This window comes from Cantharellus anzutake, assembly GCF_015039405.1.
Source record: "Cantharellus anzutake strain C23 chromosome Unknown EI90scaffold_92, whole genome shotgun sequence".
In the NCBI taxonomy this organism is placed as follows: Eukaryota; Fungi; Basidiomycota; class Agaricomycetes; order Cantharellales; family Hydnaceae; genus Cantharellus; species Cantharellus anzutake.
Window position 1 is genome coordinate 44,159 of NW_024067042.1, and position 22,928 is coordinate 67,086.

Sequence of the window (22,928 nt, forward strand, 5' to 3'; positions counted from 1 at the left end):
GCGCGCGCGCTCCAACAGACCTCTGCATCACCTCCGACCTCAACTCAGACAGAACCCAATCCATCTTCCATCCGTCTTCTGACAGTCTGCCAGACTCTAACAATATCCCCAGTCTCTGACAGTCCTTCCGACTCCGACAAGAATCCCGACTCTGACAATGAGTTAGTGGACACGGTCCGTATGGACCTCCAATGCGTATGATTGTGTGCCAGCGATGCGAGCCGTAACTTGTACACGTATAATGGCTGGTGGAGGGGTGGTTGGTGGTGAGTACTTAGACTCAATGATCTGCACGCTGGCCATCGAATGCTGATCGTCCCCCCAATGTGCCTTGGATCAGTATCGGGTTTTGGCACAGGTAGATCAGGAAAGCTTCTGAAGACCACCTTCCAATATAACACTAGTACACTTCCCCATCCTAACTAAAGAACCAGGGAACAGCTTGGTGGTGGTCTCGTTTGAACCTCCCAACTGACCTTCCTTCGTTCTCTCCTTCAGCGTACTGGCAGGTCTGGAAAGGGACAGCAGTCCCTGGCCACTCAGACTGAAGTGGAGAATGTGAGAAGAAGGTTACTTCTTCGGTTCCCACTTCAGGTACATTTATGTACATGTGGCTTGAGTTACATGACGTGTGCCATGCCATCCTCAGAGACAGCTGTGGCCATCCAGGTATCCCCATGGGGGATCCCGAGAGTGTCTGCTGCATGCACATGTGCTGGGCACAGCGGGAAGCCATCCAGGGTGTCTGGGCTGGACAGGTCAATAGTACATTGATACAAAGGAAAGTGGTCTGTGTAGATAGAAGGAATAAACAGGAAGAGAAAGATGAGAAGAATGAAATAAAGAAAGGAGAAGAAAGAGAAAGAAGAAAGAGGGAAAAAGGGAGGAGGGAGGAAGGAGAGGGATGGACAGTGGGGTAGTGGGTGAGGTGTGGCCGGGTGGGTCCGGGTGGACCCAGGTCAGGCGGGTGTGCCCTGACAAGACTGTCATGATGCACATGAAGCAAAGTGTCCATTTCAGCGATGATCTGGACAGGTATTTGGGAAATGGAATGGGAAACATGGCCATCAAATTAGAGGTTGAGGGCGATGCGAATGATGTGGATTACCACACACCCACATTAAAAAGGAAGGAAGGCCTTGCCTTTGCAGACAAGACCTATGTCAGGGCACACCCGCCTCACCCGGCTCCACCCAGCTCCACCCCACCTGCTACCCCCTTCTTCCCCTTCCTGTCTCCTCCTCCCTCCACTTCCCCCTCTTCTTATCTCTCCTCTGTCTCATTCTCTATTCTTCCTATTTCTATTTACACGGATGACTTTCCTTGATCGATGTACTACTAACCCGCCCACGACCCATGCATGATGCACCCAGCCCCGGATGCTCCGGACGACCCCCAGGTACGCCCAGCACGCATGCCTGCAGCAGATCCCTTTGGGATCCCCCATGGGAATACCCGGGTGGCTGGGGCTGTGCATGGGGATGACGTGGCAACTCTCATGTGACCTGAGCACCATGTATATAAACATACCTGGGGTGGGAACCAGAGAAGCAGTCTTCTTCTCACCATTCCCACTTCAGGTAAGTAGCTTAGTTTTCCTTCTAATGATAATTAACACCAATCCCACTTCAGGGACATCTGCCTGCGCTGGACCCATTACCATATGCGCCCACTTCACACCCCACTGGGCCCTCAGTGCCAGGCGATATACCCGGATGCTCTCGACCCTGGACCAGTCCCTGACAACCTACAGCTTGCATCCCCAACGCTGCACTGAGTGTGCTGGGCGGCTTAAAGCAATCATTCTGTCAGGGCAATAGCCCCGAACCCTGAGCCACATGTAATTAAGATACATATAGTCACGTGGGTAAGTGGGAACCTCCGGGTAACTGCTTACACACTACCGTAAAATACACACCCTTGTATCACTTACGGCTCTGTATGCTGAGCTACCCTGAGACCTCACACTTTTTTAAGTGTATGAGGTGTGTTTTACAACACAACCCACAAAAACTTAACATCAAACTTAACATCTGACTTGGTAGCACCAATGGCGCCTAAACATGCCTGCAAGGGCAAGGTTGTGTCTGCAACGACGCTGAAAAGAAATGAGTGGTTCATTAAGAAACCGCAATCTCCCATCATGGGAGATTCGAATAAACAGCTGTCGTCAGATGATGACGAGGATCAACACAATCCGGTAAAAGCAACCACCTCAGGGCTGGCCCCTGAAGGTTTTAGAAACTTACGTGGAGTAAGTACAGGGCCCAATACCCCTAGAACTCCATGACATACTGATCTAACCCAAGCTGGGGAAGATCCCTCACCTCCTCAGGAGGTGATCGACTTGTGCGATAAATGCGTAAGCACTGAACGATCAGCCCAAAAAGCTGATTGGATAGAGTTGCAGGAAACTCCAGGGCCCAACTATCCCCTGGAGTCCTCCCCCATGTCCCCAAGTCAAGCCCCAAAGGCAGACAAAGGGAAACAAAAGGAAGAGCCTCTGCATCAGCTATCCAAAAAACTACTGGACTTGTTCCAGGTTCCATCCAAATGGAGGATGGAAAGCGAAGACCAACTTCTTCTCAGGCTTCCAGCCTGAGAAGGCACGAAAAAACGCCCTGAGAGCAGGATCTCCCAGAGCATGGAAGCTCCAAAAGAACTTCCGCTGTTTACACTACCCCACACCATGCCAGACAAGGCAAGGTTGCCAACCTCGGAGGAGGTCTCTGAGATAATGAAGAGGAGGCGAACCAAAATGAGGGAGTTCGCTGAGGAAGCCTTACAGAAAAGTAAGGAAAAACCAGCGAACAGACCCCTCTATGAAAGGGAAGCACCCTCCACAATGGCCTCACCTAAACAAAGCGAGCATGGAGTGTTCACTCCAAGAACCCCTTCTGGAACCCCCAGAAGCGGCAATGTCAACTGGGGAGAGTCACTGCTCACCCAACCAAACTTCCTCCTGGAAAACCAGGAATCACGCATAATAAACACAATAAACTTGATCCAAAAAAAGATCGAGGAAATGAACCACAATAGTATGCCTTGTCTAGAGATAACTCTAGAAAGAATGGCCAATGCAATCGATGTGTTGACTGAAAAAATCAGCAAGCAGACAGACTTGCTGAAGGAGATAAACTTCTCACAAAATAGTGAGGAAACAAAAAAATACCCCTGGGCCATGGGCCAGGACAAAAACAGAACTCGTGAAAAATTCACGAAAAGAACCACCAGTGAAAGCACACTGGAATACCATCAGCGACTCGACAGAGATGCTAAGGAGATCCTTCTCCCAAGGATAGGAGAAGACGATGCCGAAAGAAGGCATCGTTCAGAAATTAGGAGGAGAATCGGCACGTAGCAAAGGTTTGGCCAAACATCCACCTTCAATGAACCTCTTGAACAGAGAGGTAACTCAACCACACTCTCTCAAAACAATGAGAGAATCCAAATACATCTTCAGGCAAATTTGCCTGAAACCAAAGAAACGCTGCAAGGAAGATTCCCCCCAGCGAAAACCCCCCCAAAGGAGAGATCTCCATTGGATAGCAACCCTGCGAAGGCAGGGGAGCAAGAGGAGTACCTAGAGAAATGGTACAAAAAGGCCATAAGAATGGCCGAAGTGAGAATACTCACTCCCTACCCAGAGGGAGTGAAGCCTGAAGCTCTAAAAAATGGGCTGGCTTTTCCTGACAAGAAATGGTCAGGGGAGAACGACATGGAATCGTTCTGGCAGTGGTTCACAGAACTACTGGGATTCCTTGCCTCGCAAGGATGCAAAGGCCCCCAATTTGACAAAGTCCATCTGGACTGCTTGATTCATGGATTAGGGGGACCCGTGTTCGACCTCGGAATAAAACTCCGAGACAAAACCCTCCTCAGAGGAGATGAGGGCATGTTCCTCGAAGTTCTCAACATATTGATGAGAACCTTCATTAAAGCCTCTGCTGCATTGAACGTGACAAAGAAGTACCACAATGTTAAATACGAAGCGGAAAAAGGCCTAAAACAGTTCTACCTAGAACTGTCTAAAGCAGTGTCCCAGATGGTGATGCCGCCAGACCAGGCATCCTTCAACACCAGGTTCCTAAACTACACTCCCCTCAAATGGAAGAGGGAAATGATCGCTCATGACAGAATCAGAGCAGACTTCTCCTCAAATGAGGAGATGTTAAAAGCAATATCTCGTGTAGACGAGATATCAACAGGCTGAAGATGTCTTCAGCCTACAAATTGGGATATTATACCCGAACAACTACCATGGCAACCACAAGCCGTGGTAGAGCCCTCCCATCAGGAAAGAAGGCTGAAGAGCCAAAATCCAGATGGAAAGAGGATACATCCTCGAAAAACTCGAGGAAAACTGACCAAAAGTCAGTTCCAATTTGCAGCAAATGCGGCAAAATAGGGCAAACGAAAGATTGCCCAAGATACAATGCAACGAGCGATGAAAAACCAAGGTGCATAGCTGGCATGGAGATTGCAAACACATCAGAAGAGGAGTTGGAAGACTCATCAGACAAAAAACCAGAGAACAACTCTGGTAACTCCGGAGCATCAAGCTTCGAAGTAGAGGACCCATACAAAGGACCTCAATACTCACCCGACTCAGAGGGTGAAGAAGTCAACGTTGGGACCATAAGAATGGGCCCAATGTCAGTCATCGATTATGACGACATAAATTATAAAATCAAACTGGCTGTAGCATGCCAGTCAGAAAACACGGCAGACGAAAAAGTCGCTGAAGCCTTGGTGGAAGCACCAAGAAAAGACGCCTTGGGGAAATACACCAAAGTACCCAAGGAAAACAAGGAAAAAGGGAAGAAGGACCAAAAGTCCATTGAAACCCAGACCCCCTTGTTTGATGCGAAATTCCGCATCTTGAAAGATGCAGGAAAATACCCTGCAAACAGACTGCTCTCAACAAAGAGAACACTGACAGCTCATATAAAAATAGCAGGCGTAAAAGCCTACACGCTATTTGACAGTGGAGCCAAAATGGATGCTATATTGCCAGACTTCGTCCACGCAGTCCATATCCCAATTCTCCAATTGGAGAACCCAGTCGTCCTTCAAATGGGGACAAAAGGAACAAGATCACAGATCCTGTTTGGAACAAATGTGGACGTTGAGATCAATGGCCACGTAGAAAAACACTACTTTGATGTAATTAACATTGATAGATACGATGCCATATTCGGCGCCCCCTGGTTAAAGAAAAACCAGGTAAGCTTAGACTTCCGGTCCCACAAAGTGAGAACGGTGAACAAGGGCAACATAGATACCCTTGGAGTCAGTGAAGACCATGTGACGAGATCACACAGATGGAAAACTCAAGCAAGAGCTCGAGAACAACCAAAAAAGAAGCCCCCCTGACAAGGAGGCAGGATTGAAACACACCTCAGGGTAATCAAAAGAAAGTACCCTGAAGGTTGGCCCAACCCTAGTCCGGAAGGACTAGAACTTCCAGATGTACCACATCTGGAAGGTGTCAGGGCGTGGGAATACGTTACCGTGACTCGCCGTCGGCGACCGTTAAGGTCCGCTGCTTCGGCGTAACAGCCCGTCAAGGGTGGGGATGACAATCGCAGCGGAAAGGGGTTTCGGCTTCAACGACTCGTTCGTGAGCGTTGCACCTCGTACTTGACGTGGCCCCGATATTTCAGGAGGCAGGAGGTGCGACTGGGTCAGACAGAGAGTGTGGGGGGTAACCCTAGTTGATTTTCGAACTGCCGTACTAGGTAGTGTACAACCGGTATTTAAGTATAACGGAATGAATGGAATTAAGTCGCCAGATCTCACGGAGATTGCGGGCGGGGTTAAGAAGAAACGAAAACAAACAAAGAGTGTGGGAGAAGGACAGCCATGTACAGCTGTCAAGAAAGACAAGCGTGATAAAGAAAGACTCGTAGGCCCGTGATGGGCTGTGGAAACAGGTAGTGGTGACAGGGAAGGGTGGCGGGCTTGTTCAGGTGGCGTCGGGCAGGTAGCGGGGTTGATGGGGTCGAAGCGGGGAAGGAAGAAGGCGTGGGGAATGATCACCTGACCGTGGGAATTGCCGGGTCGTGACAGAAGGTCTCTCCATGAACAACCCCGAGTTCGAAATACTCAGGGAGTGGTGGAGAGAGAAATTCAAAACCGTAATGGCACCAGCACCATTAGAAATGCCTCCCTTGAGGGAGGTGAACCATTGAATCCTGTTGTCAGGATCCAGACCCCAGCTGGGAGTGGCCAGAGGGTGAGGCTGGGTGTGGAAGCTGGGGTACTCTCCCCAGCTGCTAACTCCTCGAAGTCGCTGAGGGGACTAGCCTCAGCCTTCACAGGGAATGAGCTGAGAAGAAGGGTAAGCTTCTCAGCCCCCTGTGAGGCCGACACAAAAGGACCCTAGGAACTATACAGTTCCCGCTTGCTGCTGACTTTCCATAACAGGTTCATGCATGCGCGTCATTATGTGAAACAGTGGGGGGAAGGATAGGAGGAATGGGGAAATGTGGGGAGAGGGTGGTTAGGGAAGGGGTGAGGGTGTCTGAGGGTGAGTGGGGTCAAGGGCTGTGCCCTGACACCCATTGAAGGATCTGAACAAAAAATTTTGGGAAAACACCCCGAGATGTCCTGCAGCACTGCAGGAAGCACTAGCGACCAAAATAGATCGCTATGTAAAAGCAGGATGGTGGTATCCTGTGAACAGCGAGCAAGCATGCCCACTACTGTGTATCCACAAAGCAGATGGATCTTTGCACACAGTAATAGATGTGAGGAATTGTAACTCAAACACAATCCTCGATGTCACACCAATGCCAGACATGCGACTGATCCAAGAATCAGTCACCAGAGCAACATACCGATCCAAGATCGATATGTCAGACACATACGAACAAATACACGTGGATCCAGACGACGTCCATAGGACGACATTCTCTATGCCCTATGGGATTGTCATATCCATACAATCCTGACCTCCGCTCCGGGCTCCCGGAACTCCGAACTCCGACTTCCGGAGTCCTACTTCCCTTCCGTCACCTCCTCCTTGCCGACTCCCAAGAGGTTATCCCACCTCCGGCTCGGACACCACCTTCGGTCCGACTCCGGAACATTCCGGGTCCGACCCCAACCTCGACACCTTCCAGATGAGTACGCAAAACCTATGCTCCCAACTCCGGACCTCCGCTCCGGAATCCCGTTCGTGTCTCTGTCTCCGGAACCTCTGGTCTTAGCTCCAACCTCGGACTTTGACCCCACCTCCGCTTATACCCATTGTATTGGTTAGCTCATTCCATTTAATTATGTTTGCCAATATTCCGGAGTTTAACTTCCGAGTTCGGACTTTCCGGACTTACCTCGGACCTTGCAACTATTGCATTGTCCTATTCACTTCCGCTATTCTCCCTCATTCCTATTTGGGCTGCTGCTTCCTTCCTATTCAGTCAGCTAGCCATTCCCCACTCCCAACCTCCTTCCTTCCTCCTTGGGCCTTGGCCCTTCATTCCTCCTTTGAGAAACACCATTGAGTCAAACACTTGACCCTCGGTGTTGTTCCTCTTTCCATCTCCCTTTGTCTCCTTTTGTCCTACCCTTGTTCCTTTTGATTCCGGACCCCTCCTTATATACAATGTACCTAGTAACTTGTAACCTCAGTCCGAAATCAACTTGAATTCCCCCAAGAGACTTTCCCTCTGCTAGATCCGAAATTAGGGACCCCCAGGACAACCAGCAATGGCACAGCGCTCCACCTGAGTCGCTGAGGCCGAGGTCCTTCCATGCTAAGTCTCTGATTCCACTCCGGAGTCGTCCAAATCCCCGCATTCTAACAGGGATGTACTACTCGAACACGATGCAGCAAGGAGACTGCAATGCTCCCTGTACTTTCCAGCACACGCTGACCTGGGAACTATGAGGAGAAGTAGGCAGATGCCTACACGTCTGGTTCAATGATATATTCACCAGCACAAGCTTGGTGGAGAACCACAATAAAGCATTATTGTGGTTGTTCACTTGCCTCAAGGGGGCGAAGTTCTACATAAGCCGGAAAAATTCCAGCCATTTGCTCCAATCCTAGACGTTCTAGGAAGCTGCATGGACAAACAAGGCATCCATGCTCAAGTGGATAAAATGGAAAAAATCCGCAACTGGTGAGAGCCAGTAGACCACACAGGAGTCCTAAGATTCCTGGGAATGGTAGAATATCTATCGATATTCATGCCAAACGTCAGTGGCTACACAGGACCACTGCAAACAATCTGCTCAAACAAGCAGACATTCAGGTGGACACCACTCCACCAGAAATGCTTTGACAAGATCAAACGTCTAGCATGCAGGGCTCTGATCCTGAAGCCTGTCCAGTGGAATCCACCAGAAAGCCTCTCAGAAGAAGAGAGGAGCAAACTCCACATCTGGGTCATAACAGATGCATGCCCAGCAGGCATGGGCACACTAATTGGACAAGGTGAAAAGTGGCAGACTTGCAGCCCGGCTGCATTCATGTCCAAAAAGTTCACCAACACACAACATAGGTACTTTGCCTATGAGCTCGAGGCACTGGGTGTCCTTGAAGCACTCATGAGATGGCGGGACGATCTCGTGGGAGGCTGCGAGTTCGCGGTAATCACGGACCACAAAGCTTTGGAATATTTCAAAGCAAAAAACCACAACTCAGGTAGACACCTGAGATGGCAAGCCTTCTTCGCAAGCTTTAATTGTGAAATAAAATACGTGGAAGGCCACAAGAACAAAGTAGCAGATGCACTTTCACGGTACTATGACTCATCAACTGATGAGGATCTGCATTTTGACAACTACGTGTCAGCGGACATCCATCTGGACAAAAATGCAGAAGATACTATCCCCAACAGAATCGAGGAATATGAAGAACTGCTGCTAAGCAGTACCCTGAGTAAAAACTCAGAGAAAAAGAGACTCGCAGCAATATGCGCGAGAAATACCCTAGAGGCAGACTCCTTCCCAGTCGCTCACATGATTTCTCCGAGGTTTAGCCACAACTTACGTTGCCTCCAAAATCTGTCGAGCGACTGGTACAACTTGCAACACGTGATGTTCCCACGCTAAGTTGTAATGAGTTGTACATAGGTTACGGAATATAATTTTTAGTATTTACGCATGCGGTCATTGTACCCAACCCAACCCGTGGAGACTAAGGGAGCACATCCAAGGTTGTGGGGTTAATATCCGGGTGTGTGCGAAGTTTAAGAGTTTATATATTACTTAGTTGCCAGTCACTTGTTTGTGCCTGGTGGCGTAAGTGGTGCAGCGCTAGCTGAGGCTATGCAGTTTTTTTAAGTGGCACATGTTCGATTCTCACTTAGGAAACTTTTTTTTTTCATACCCTCCACTCCTTAGTGCACAGAAAACAACCACTTCACACAATTATTCCATGGGAGGGCCCGAAAAAAGTTTTCCTAAGTGAGAATTGAACATGTGCCACTTAAAAAAACTGCATAGCCTCAGCTAGCGCTGCACCACTTACGCCACCGGGCACAAACAAGTGACTGGCAACTAAGTAATATATAAACTCTTAAACTTCGCGCACACCCGGATATTAACCCCACAACCTTGGATGTGCTCCCTTAGTCTCCACGGGTTGGGTTGGGTACAATGACCGCATGCGTAAATACTAAAAATTATATTCCGTAACCTATGTACAACTCATTACAACTTAGCGTGGGAACATCATGTGTTGCAAGTTGTACCAGTCGCTTGACAGATTTCGGAGGCAACGTAAGTTGCGGCTAAACCCCGGAGAAATCATGTGAGCGACTGGGAAGGAGTCTGCCCTAGAGGAAGCTCTAGGGGGGAGCGATAACCTAGAGGAAACTCTAGGGGGGAGCACCCAAAACCTGGAAGAAATCATAACTCCAGAGGAGAACCTTTGAAAACAATTTGAAGGAAAAGACCTCATTGAGGCAATAAAATCTGGATACTTGCAAAGTGTCAGGGGACAGACCCCGGGTCCCCATGACCCCTCTCTACAGTCCACAGTCTGGCCTGTAAACACAGCCCATCTCAGGGCATAGCTACTGTGGGTAAGAAAGTGATATAAACAAAGGGGCAAGTAGATGCACTTGCCTACTGTGGGTAAGAAAGTGAGAAGAAGGTTAACTTCTCACTTTCCCACAGTGGCCTCAATATGGCAAAAACCTCCGGGGATACCCGGAAGTCACATGAGGTGGGATCCGGGGTCGGATCATGCGGCACACGGAGCGTGCAGCGCGGGAAGTGCGCGGGAAGTGGAGCGGGTCCGGACACGGGTCCGGGTCCAGGCTAAGTCAGGGTATGTGCCCTGACACAAAGCCAGATCCACCAGGAAATCCTAGAGAACATGAGGAATTTCAAAAACTTCTCCATAAAAGATGGGCTGATAACCCAACTTGGAGAAGGAGGAATGACACAAATAGTAGTCCCAAAAGGGAATTATGAAAGGAAGTCCATTCAAGGAATAATCCTCGAAAACATCCACGAAACACTTGGACACCTAGGATCCAAGAAAACAGTGGAAACCCTCCATCGATACTTCTGGTGGAAGTCAATGAGGAGGGACACCCACAAGGGCATCTTCGACTCTCTGAAAGACACAGAGAGAGAGGTCGATCTCCAAAAGAGGGAGATTGAATTACTAAAATGCAAGCTCAGGGAGGCATGCGCACTGGCAGACCTCGCTGCCAAACCCATCATGATGGGGGCCTCCCAGGTCAGGGGGAGGGGATACGGTGCTGGGGCACCGACTATCCTGCCACCCCATGGGCAGGCAACCCTGTCCGGGTTGCATAAGGGCCTGCCCTCAGAAGGGCAAACCCATGTTGAGGGGAAGAGGGAGAGCAGTAGGCAACTGATGGCAGACCCTAAAATGGGGACCACTGCCAGAGGCAGCGGGCCGCTGAGTACCTCAGCACCCTATGGGCAAGCTACCCTGCAGGGAAGTGTCCACATGTTATATGAGACTGCCAAACTCAACGAGTTTGGCAAAGTCGAAGCTCCAGTCGACATAACAATCGACCCCAACTTCCCCATGAGGAGAATAGCGGGGTCAGAAGCGGTGCATGATGCTGCATACACTTGGTGGACAAGCGTGAGTGGGAAAGAATTCGTACACTGGTACGAATAGGGCTCCTAGCGGATCGGATCGGTCCGGATCCGGATCAGAATCTGCGGATTTTTAGAGGTTTGAAACAAAAACCGTATCCGGCAGTTAGCAATCCGCGGATATGCGGATCAACCGCGGATTATAGATAATACGTTCCAAAATTATATTTCGTTAGAACGGCCCTAATGAGAGCTTTCTAACAATACCAAATATGTCCATATTGGTGGAGAACTGACAGAGATATGGGGAAAATGGCACAAAAGATGGGTGTCAGATGCCAAATTTGGAAATAACGGGCCTGGGTGGTTAGATAGGACTTGAAAAAATTGGGAGAAAATATGGAAACATAGGAGCGGTATCTAGGGAAGTGGGATATATTTAATCCACAGACAATCCGCCTATCTGTGGACTAAAAACCATGAATATTCCTCTCAAAAGCCACAGTAGAGTAGGAGTTACAGTAAATATGGGGAATTTCACCCTTATTTGCCTCAGATCTCCTGCATATCTGCAAGCAATAAATCATGTTATAAAACTGCAGATAATCCGCAAATCCGCGGATTAAAAACCGCAGATATTTTCCTCTGAAAATCCAAAACCGGATCCATGAATTTCCGGATGCAGTTGCGGATATCCGCAGATCATCCAATCTGCTAGGAGCCCTAGGTACGAACAGGCTGAAGCCGTCTTCAAAAGTGGCAAGGTACATAGAGTCCTTCATGAACAAGCAAAGGAAACCGAGAAATACTTCTTGGGACTCCTGAGTATTGCAAGACTCACAGAGGAGTACAATTCCCCAGAGAACAAGGGAAAAATCTCCTGGGAAAGTCTAGGCAAAGCTGCCTATATAAAGTCCCAGTTCAAACCACTCAGAACTCCTGAGGAACGTGCTGCAAAAAATGCGGAACAGGAAGCGAAAGCTTCCAAATACCGGGAAAGAGATGCAAGTCTCTGCACTGGACACCCAGGCCAACGACCACCCTTCCCCACGGGAAGAATGGTAGACCTACTGTACTCCACACCTGAGCCAAGTAGCTCAGGAACACAACAACCCACTCCCACCCAGGGAGTGCCCACTTTGTCGAGCCCACAGCTTGACAATGTAGCCCAGGCTACATCATTGCATCCGATGCAGCAATCGGATGTCCAGATAAACAACCTGGAGGAAAACCCTCCTCCAGGGCAATAACTCCACCCTTGAGGGAAGGGAAAGTGACACAGTAATACACCATCGAGGCGCCCATGAAAACACCTTCCCCCAACTCGAGGCCCCACACACAATATTGTATGCGAGGAACTGCAAGTAACAATTGCAGAAATCTCTACTTCATCATAAAACCCACATCCACCACCACCCGTGTGCAAACACCATTTACACACGAACCCTCACGGAACAAGTGAGGAACACCAAAGACGTACAACCTTTGGGTCGAAATTCATTTTCGACAAACTCCATTACTTTCCTCTCTACGATACCCATGTATCGCTGTTCACTTCAAAGTGATGGCCCACACTCACTTATTCCCAAAACCTTTTTCTCTCTCCTTCACTGACATGTACAAATTGCCCACTTTAAAGTGGCGACAATAAAACGCTCATTGATAATTTCAAACTCAATGTAAATCAATTCTTAAACTCTATTTTCTTCACCATTAACCTTGTATGCATCGCAAATGCAACGCAAGGGGGGAGAATGTCAGGGAAATAGCCTTGAACCCCAAGCCACATGTAATTAAGATACATATAGTCACGTGGGTAAACAGGAACCTCCAGGTAACTGCTTACACACTACCATAAAATACACACCCTTGTATCACTTACGGCTCTGTGTGCTGAGCTACCCTGAGACCTCACACATTTGTATGTCCTTTTGCCGTGCTGCCTGATTGCTCATCTGACATCTACTTGTAGTGGAGGCAACAGGGATAACTGAGCTTGGGCACAACTGGAGAGTTGCCAACATACTTTCATTCATGCTTGAGCATCATCTCCATTTTGTTGGTTGGCATCGTGGTGCCCCATGCTTGAACAAGTCACTACCATGCGATTGGACCCCACACGAGTCTGCACAGTGTATAATGCAGCTCACTCACCAGGATCCGGAGCAGACGTTGAGGGTGGAACAAATGACAGATGGTGAGGAAAATGTCAATGAAACTTCAAAAAAACACAGCTCACCAGTTTGGGCTTACCAGATGAGTACCCGACGTGTGAAGTGCTACACTATGCACCAGATGCGAAAGGGAATATTACGAAATACGTATTGCCTGAACATGAGACAAGGAGGGAAATTGCGAGGACAGTGGTCGTCCCCGCATGAACCCAAAAACGTAAGGAAAGCATGCCAAACTCCCCAACTGTGGAGATGGAAGGAGATTCGGTTGGTGATAATCAAAGATCATCCCCATCTTCCAAGCGATGCAAGAAGTCCAAAGCCACTTGTGCATGCACCCTCACGAAGGCAAAACCTCCCCATGTGACACCTGGGGGCCACAACCAAATGAAAGAAGCTGCAGTACCAGAGAACGAGGTGAAAGGTCCACAGGACGATGGCATTGTACCCGAGACACCACCTTGCAACTCACCTGAACCGGGTGGGTCATCATCATCATTAGTAAAGTTAGGGCAATAAACCTGACAACGTTCCCATCGGGTGTATGCTCAGGCTTCCAGCAAGGATGTGGGCCACAACTCCCTGATGACCCAGAAAACGATGTCTTCATGGAGCAAGCCATTCCGGAATCACATATGCCAATGGTCATCCCTCCAATTAGGCTCATCCATCCAACACCACATAGTACTCCCCTCAAAGTTCAACCAGTGTTAAAGACCAATGGAAGTACGCACCTCACTGTGAACGAAGGTCCAACATCCTGGGCACCGTTGGAGGCACCATCATCCCTATCAAGCCTAAGCGGTGAGCCTCCCACCTTTGACACCTTGTTCAGGTGTGCACAAAACTCAGTGTGGTGGGCTGCATTGAAAATGTTGCCAGTGGTTCATTTGAAGGCGCTAATGGAAGAAAACATTGAACTCCTAGTCAACATCGACATCATTGCCCTGCATGTTGCCGAGAAGGAGCCACCTCCTGAAGTCTTAGATGTCGCTCAACACTGGAGAATGATTAGTGCTGTCATATCCCGGAATCCCGACCCCATGCACTCCCACCACATCACACCTTCCTAACAACTTCACCATCCCCTACACCATGCCTCCCCACTCCCCAAGTCACCTTCCCTCCTGACTGTCTCAGCTCCGGTCTGGTTGCAGCACACCGAACCTTGGCCACTCCCATCCCGGAAGCTCGGTCCTGAGTCAGAACATTTGGAGACTCCGGATTTGCTCCGATATCCCGATGGACCTCCGACATCCCGTGACACACCCTTAAACCATTTCTCCACCCATTTCATTTATTTGAGTCACCCAACATCCTTCGGAAATGCAACTCCGCTTTCGGATTTACCCGCATCCTTCGGTGATCTCACTCACATCATCACTTATTAGTCACCCTCCACTCTTAGCATGACTATCTTCTTCTTACCATTCAGTCGGCTAACCCCCCCTTACCCATTTCTCGTTCCCATTGATTTTCCGGCCTCTTACTCTGCCCTCTATGGTCCGACACCTCGATTCCCCGTTAAAGATATTGTTCGGGACCTTTCGGTACCTCTCGGTATCATTCAGCACCTTTCAGTGTCGTCCCATTGTCATTCGGACTTTGACTAAGTCCTTTCCACTCCCCTTTATAAATACCCATAGATTAGAACCTGTAGCTCCTCAGTTCTAATCTCGACTAATATGCTACCCAAAGTCCCTCTGAGTGAATCCCGTTCCGTTCTACAAGATACCTCAGACATAAGAAATACAAGGACTAACTGAGATGTAACGGAGGCACAGCACTCCCTCCGAGTCGCTGAGGCCACATCCCTCTTAGAGCCTCTTGTACCATCCAGCAGAACCGGGCTTCCTGGAGAAGCTTCGGTCCACCACCGGAGCTCTCGGATTCCCCCTCTAGTTGAGCCCCACCTGCATTCGGACTCACACATTTACCCCTATGATCCGGGTTTTTGACAAGTGCCATGGAAACCAGCTTCATGACAGGGGGGCTGATGTAGGAAAGGTTGCCAGGAGGGTGGTCCAACTGCTTGATGAGTTGGAAGTGAACGACGACGAGGATGTGATAGCTACGTGGATACAGATGTTGCCCAGTTGAGTGACCCAAACATCACAACCAATCATTGGAAGGATACATAGGTATCTTACAATGAAAATATTGCATGTGTCATTATCAAACCTATGGGCTGGGCACAAGTGCAAGGCGTAAGCTCAGCAAACATAAAATACATTGGGAAGTTATATGCTACAAATTATTCTAGAGTATATACAAAGTGAACGGAAAATGGTCACAGACAGCTACTGTGTGATGCCCTCCAACTACTACTTGCCACTTAACTCTTCTGGAGTCGGCTTGTTTGGGGGAGCAGGAGGACTCTCTGCAACTTTGAGTGCAAAAAGACCAGTTTTTGGCTGCCAGTGAATGGACTCAAACTCTTCTTGAGGCAGGTTTCCTGATCTCTTCAACATCTCGGTTGGTCGGTGTCAGAGTCGGGATTCTTGTCGGAATCGGAATACTGTCAGAGACTGGGAATATTGTTGGAGTCTGGCAGACTGTCAGAAGACAGATAGACGATGGATTGGGTTCTGTCTGAGTCGGGGTCGGAGATTGTGGCAGAGGTCTGTTGGAGCGCATGCGCAGATATGCGGGCAGAAATATGCGGCGCGTCCGGAAGCACTGTTCAAGGTTAGCAGAGTGGGATCGCGGCCTCAGCGACTCAGGTGGAGCGCTGTGCCCTGAGCTTGACGTTTTGGGGAGATCCCGTATTTACGGATTGACACTCACAGCGGACTTCAAACAAGACTTGCGGGCGGAGCGGACCTGTAGGAGGAGCGCGGACTCTGCGAGCACGGACTCAGAGGGGGGGAAGCCCCTTTGCAGAAGAAGAGACTCAGAACAGACAGGGGGGTACTCTAGTTGATTTCAGACTGAGGTCCCCAAAAGTATTTACAAGGTATATAAATAGGCAAGAGGGAATATAGAAAGGCTGGTCAGTCCGGTGCGGTCCGGCGCGGAGATAAGCGGGGACTGTCAAACTAAATAAGGACAAGAGCCCGGGAACTGGAAACGAGGAACAGATCACTAAACAATAAGTGGCAAGGGTTATTGATGAATAACTGAATGAGATCAATAACCTAGTGCCAATAAAGAGGGGATCAAATGCCGATATTGGCAGGGAAGCAAACAATAAATGGCACTCGGCAAGGAATGAATGATAAGCTGCCAAGTGACAAATGGCCAGAGGGAAAGTGGAGGTCAGCGCGCGGCGCTGATACAAGTCCGCAAATAAGCGGGGTCGGTGCGGTGCCGACACAAGTCCGCAAACAGAGGTTGATCTGCCAGCACTGTCACACAAGGACAGCATGAAGGCCAACAGAGGTACAGAGGTGGGCAGAGGGTGCGGAGTGGGCAGAGGGTGCGGAATGCACAGAAGCGGGGCATGGCTGTGACCACATAGCGGGAAGCGATGAGTGTGGTTCAGATGGAGACAAGGCAGGCGTGACTGAATGCCAGGAGCGCCAAGGGCTCAGGAACTGGAGGTAAGGTCGGAATACCGGCAGGGTCTAGGTTCTGATTCTTGGCCAAGTCTCACACAATAAGGCAGGGGGCCAGACATGGGGTTGGGGGCTGGTTAGGATGGGTTTCGGGTTGGCGGATTCGCCTATCGGCATTGGTTCGCCGCTGACAGAGCCCCGGGATTTGTCGGTCGTGACAGTCGGAATTCGATGCCCTCGAAAAGCTGCCTCCCAGAATTGGCAATGAAACGGACAACATGAGGGTAAATAGAGTCTTCGGCAGGGTAGATCCGCTGGCGGAATGTGCATTTGAAGTGGTGAAGGCAACAGAGAATGAGACAAAAATGAAGGAGGCCAAAGTACTCTTCTTCGCTTAACTTGAATGGCCTATGCAGGCATATTTTTTTAACACTTCGCATTTGAAGGTCACCTCCACCATATTGAACAGCAGATGCCCTTGGCTGGTTGTCGTCATCATAATCCAGAAGTGATTGTATTCAAAGAGATCCTGTGAATACATGCACATCCATAGCTCTGTTGCTTTGGATGGTAATGTGTCTGGGCCCTGAGGGATGAGTGGGGCTGGTGCATGATCCAGTAGGGTTTTGATTGTAGTTTTGTCAAATCCATGAGAAAAGACTTCACCAGCATATCCAAGCTCATAGACGCCAATGTACCTGCTTGGGGTATAATCCTGCATATTGATATCTCTGAGAAGGGCATCAGGGAATCTTTCTTGGAGGTACCGCTTAAGGCTTTGAGCTTCCTTCTGTGTCTTGCAGAGTAGGTTAAGACAGTGCATCGAACCATCCCACCTGTCCACTTTCTGGTTCACCATGTGGTCATGCACTTCTTGGTAGGCAAGAATGCCCCGCTGCTTGACTGCTTCCAAGTCATGATGTAGCTCCAGTGTAGGGCCTGACAGGCATATGGATATGCCTAGCCATGTGTCAGTGGCAGTGACAGAGCCGGCCTCGGACAACGAAATAGCACTGGACATGCCAGTAAAGGGTATGGACTGATTCGACAATGGAAGGGGATGTTGAGGTTGGTAGTATGAGAAAGGGATTTTGACAAATGCTGCCATCAATGGAGCATGCACACCGATGGGGAATGGTACTCTCATTTTCTTCCATTTGGCCCCTTCCAAGGCCACGCTCAAATGCAGGCCCTCCTCGTATTTTAAATCCAGCCAGACTCCTTGAAGCACACCCTTCATTAAGGCAGAGAGGTTTTTGAATGGAGTAGGATCCCCCTCAGGGGCAAGCGCTTTCAGACATTGTTCCATGGCAAAGTGCTGAGTAGGGGGATCATCTTGTGGAGCTGCGAGCAGGAATTGCTGTGGGTGGGAACATGTAATGGTTTCCATAACAACAAAGTCGAATCCTACAGTGATATCCCCTGATGCAGTTCAAAGCCTTGGCCTGAGCACAGCTCCATATCTCCTGTTGAAGAGCATGTTCTGCTGCATGATCATGCAATGGTGAACATGATCGACAGACTGCAAAGCGTTTTTCACCATATTCCACCCTCCAATGAGGAACTCCCCACCATTCCAGAGTGAGGGCAAAAGCCTGAGCAGAAGCACTGAGGGTGGAGTCATGGACCTCGGTGTGAGTGCCATCCGAGCCATTGAAGATGGTCCCAATGGCTAATTTTTGAATTGGCCACATCAGAAGTTCCATACCACCCAGTATGGCGCATGCATTGAGGGAAACGAGGAGGCAATAACGAAGATAGCCTTGTAGCTCTCCAATCCAATGTTTGATCTCACCAACTGTTTCATGGTGATAGTTCTCGGACTCCACAATCATCCGGGATTGAAGCAGCTTTTCAAGGTAGACATCCGATTCATGCTTGAGTATTGTCATAGTTTCATGATGTGAAGGGAGGATTTCTGCACAGCAGAGATGAGAAATGGTAGTCCAAATGTGGCAAAGAAGTTGTTTCAGCAATGAGTTCGTGCCTATAATCCGCTCCCTCCACTCTGTCAGGGACAGCTCCGAAAGCGGCGAGGTCCCTGCGCGCGGGACTCGGTGAGAGGAATAGCGGCTGTGCGTAGCGGCGATCCCGTCGCGGGGTGAGCGTCCCCGACCACTTAGTCTGAAGTGGGAATATGAGTTATTATTAAAAAGGGGGGACTACACTACTTGCCTGAAGTGGGAATATGAGAAGAAGGCTGCTTCTTCGGTTCCCACTCCAGCCGGTATTATATACATGCGGGATCAGTCACGTGGGGAGCGCCACGTCACCCCTGCACACAGCCACGGCTCTCCGGGTGTCTCCGTGGGAGATCCCGAGAGGGCTCGCTGTAAATGCGGGGCGAGTGCGGCGACGGCGGTGGCGGCGATGTAGGGGTGGTAAAGTACAGGAGGGGAAATAGGCATGTACGCCAGTGATACATTGAAGAGCGGGAAAGGTGGTCCATGTGAGAGAGAGAGAGAGAAGGAAAGGGAGAAGGGAGGAAAGGAGAAAGGAGAAAGGAAGAGGGTGCGGCGGTGCGGAGCGGGGTCGGGCGGGGCGTGCCCTGACACACTCAGACATTGGGAGCCAATTCAAACTGTCAGGGGAACATTGCAAGTCAATATTAAGAATAGGCGATGGGATATAATGAAAAGGGGAATGGCATTCGATGAGTGGGAGGTGCAGGCAGAGTGGGTTGAAGCTGACTGGTCTCTGACAAAAGTCCACAAACTCGCGATATCTTTGAGAGGTGTTAAGGACATGTGTCCTCGTTGAAGGGGTGGCATTCACCCATGAGGCGTATGATCTATCCTAGGAGCACATAGCATGGGTGTTCAGTGCCATGATACAAATCGGTGTCTGACAGTAAGTGCGCTTGATGGTGCCACCTAGGACATCCTTTATGTATTAGACTGGGAATGAGGTGATAGTGATCAGCTTACAGGATAATTCTGTTCTCCAATTTTCAATGTGGGCTGCAGCTTCGGGGTGGGGGAAAGTGGCTGAACAGGTCGAAGAGGTGCACCTGGTGAAAACATCACACTGTGTGAGAATAACAATTAAAACATTCCTAGACATACTATGCATACCTTGAATAACCATAGCATCTCTTAGCAAGGACGTTGTTCCTCTGTCCTGCACCATGATCTGTTCAACTGAGATGAAGCGTGCGATATCTGGTGGTGGCGCTGTAGGTGGGATAATCGCCCACACGCAGACCCGGCTCGGATATCCATTTTCACCATGCAAGAATCATCTTCATTCGTTCCATAAATCGATACAAACTTGGTACCTAAAAATACTCCTAATTCCTACGAATCCGTCGATGTCAAGATCGTCCCAATCGGTGGAGATTTGGTGGAGTTAAGTGTTGGGGAGGTTGGCCACGGCACGGGTCACGGGATCTGGTCATGTGCGGGCGTGGGAAGTTCAATTTAGGCAAGCGGGAAGTCAGAAAGGCGTGCTTCACACATTCCCAAGGCATCAAATAAATTGGGAAAAATGTTCTTTAGCCGCGTAAAGGTTATTCCCAGCCACATTTCCAGTTTCGGGTACTAATTCTGTGAAATCATTGATAAATTCCCGATTTTCCTCATATTTTCACATTTTTACCATCATTTTGATATATTGGATGATATTCTTTTATTCTTTTGATGCCCTTTTCAAATATTTCGCTTACGATGGGGTCCAGGAGCCATATGGCGCCAATATTTCCCATCAATCATTTCTAAAAATGTTTATTCTTTATAATCCTGTACATACCGGGATTGAAAAATTAAGTTCTCCCCTCCCCCATTTTCTCTAAGGCACTAGGATGCGTCAGAGTTAGTGTGAGTGAACAGGAATTCCAACAGTAGGAGTAAGGGCAGTCGTCTAGCCCACAAAGAGTGGGTAGTGGATACTGAGCCCGGACCTTGCGGAATTTCCGGAGAATTTCCTGGAGTTTTAGGATCGAGGCCAGTGGAGAAAGAAGTTTTTGTGGAGAGTTTCCCCCCACGAGCTTGGTTGGCGCTGAGAGCCACTAGCTCTCTTGCAGCGCCCTTAGTCTTGGCAGTGGATCGTAGGAAGAGGGCAGGGGGAGTGGACGATGGGGTGGGGATTCTGGATGGTACTGTGAGATGGTGACTGGGGTATGGGCCAATGGGATTTGGGCTTCGCTGAACTGAACATCTTCCATGTATAGAGGAGGGTGACGACGTTCTGGGTCATACGGAGGTGCTGGCGGCTCCACGGAGGATGGCAGGGGAAGTGAACAAGAAGACTGGAATTCTGGTCAGTATTGGGGAATGGGAATGGAAGCTTTGGCTGATGGCATTCAGGCTTTGTGGAATCGACCTTCCATGGCTGGAGGTGGGGCATGGTGGCGTGGTGGAGTGTATGGAGGCTTTGCAGGCCCATGGCGATGGCATGCAAAGGATCCGGATCCTGAATGGTGCGTGAAATGGGAGGAAGGATGAGAGACTTCATGGGGCGAAGGCAATCTGGAAGACACCAGATGTGGATGCTGGGAGCTTTGATGAAGTGGATGCTGCTCACCCCCTTGCACCTCAGAGCAATGGTATGAATCTGGTGGGAGACCAGGCGATCCTCTTCTTTGTGCAGGTGAGCACTGGTGAGGGGAACGGCTTCGTCGACACCACTGGTGAACGGAGCTTGGCCTCTGAGGGGGGACCTGTGGATGTGGCGAACGCTGTAGGTGGGATAATCGCCCACGCACAGACTCGGCTCGGATACCCGATTCTACGATTAGGAAACGACTTTCATTCACGCGACGACTCGGTACAAATTCGGTATCCAAAAATAGTGCTAATTCGTATGATTCTGACGATACCAAGAACGTCCCAATCGGTGGAGATTTGACGGAGTTCTATGTTGGGCAAGTTAGGCATGGCAGGTCACGAGTATGTGCGGGCGTGGGAATCTCAAGCGGCAACCCAGGATTCCAGCCTCACTCGTTCCCATGGCATCTAATAAATTGGTAAAAATGCCCATTGGCTGTGTGAGAGTTATCTCCGATTTTCTTATATTTTCATATTTTGCCATCATTTCAGTTATTGATTGATATTCCTTTATTGATACTGTTACCCTTTTTATTATTTCGCCTAATAAGGTATGCAGGTGCCATATGGCATCAATATTCCCCATCTATTATTTCTAAAAATAATTGTTCCTTATATCCTGTACATACCGGATTTTGGAATAGAAGTTCTCCCCTCCCCCAATTTTCTCTAAGGTGCTAGGACGCGCTAGAGAGGGTGTGAGTGTGTGGAATTCCAACAGTAGGAATAAGGGCAGTGATCTAGCTCACAACGAGTGAGTAGTGGACACTGAGCCCGGACCTTGCGGAATCCCGGAGAACCCACACGGAGTTAAGGATCGAGAATGTAGCGAGTTTAGTGGAGAAAGTAGAGTTTAGGGAGAGTTGTCCCCCACGAGCTGTGTCGGCATAGAGAGCTGCGAGCCCTCTTTCAATGCCCCCTAGGCCTTCCACCATACTGGGAGCAGAGGCGAAAGGTGTGTGATGTTGATAGTACAGGAGAATTATTCCTTTCTGAGGCTGATGCAGAAGGCTCCTCTTCATCCCAGTTGTTCTTGCTAAGGAACTCTTCTGGATCAGATGAAACCCCATCATCATCCTCCGGGTGGCAGAATGGATGACCATTGAATCTCAGCAGGATATGTCCACCCTGTGTCAAAGTGTACAGAGAAAAGAACCGAACTGCCCCAGGAGGGTACGTTGGTCTGGCAGGCCTGTAACAGTTGCGATAATGGGTATCGTCGAATATAGAGGCCATCTCATGCAATATGCCGAGCGATCCTGATGCTGCATAATCGATATTCTCTATGTAGTGCCACACGCAGTTCATTCCACAATACCCTGGTCATTGTCCATTGTCGCCTTCCTCATAGACTTTGTCCACTCGGATGGGTCAAGCCTCTTGAGGAAGACTTCTCTGAAAGTCTTTCCTACAGTCCAGCTGGCTTTACCATCAGGGTATGCGAAGGGAATAGGCTCGGGTGATGGTATAGGTGGCAGCATAGGATGAACAAAACACTGCAAATACCATCACGCTCCATGGGGAAATTGGTTATGTTCTGGAGGAAAGAGTTCGGAGTCATTTTGTATACATGAATTAATCGCATTTTGAAGCCATGGTTGGGGAATGAGGATTAAGGATGGAAGGATGTATACATCAAACACAGCATGGTAGTAATGCGTCAAGTACGATGGATCCAG

At 49.2% G+C, this 22,928-nt stretch overlaps 1 protein-coding gene across 1 annotated transcript; it reads left to right on the top strand.

Moving 5' to 3' along the window:
• Positions 1-13,436: 13,436 nt before the first annotated feature.
• On the top strand, positions 13,437-14,281 carry EI90DRAFT_3132734 (uncharacterized protein; the record flags this gene model as incomplete). The annotated part of the gene is made up of 2 exons (XM_039064498.1): positions 13,437-13,689; positions 13,761-14,281. 2 exons carry the CDS (start codon positions 13,437-13,439, stop codon positions 14,279-14,281), a joined length of 774 nt encoding a protein of 257 aa, XP_038909966.1.
• Between the last annotated feature and the right edge of the window lie 8,647 nt (positions 14,282-22,928).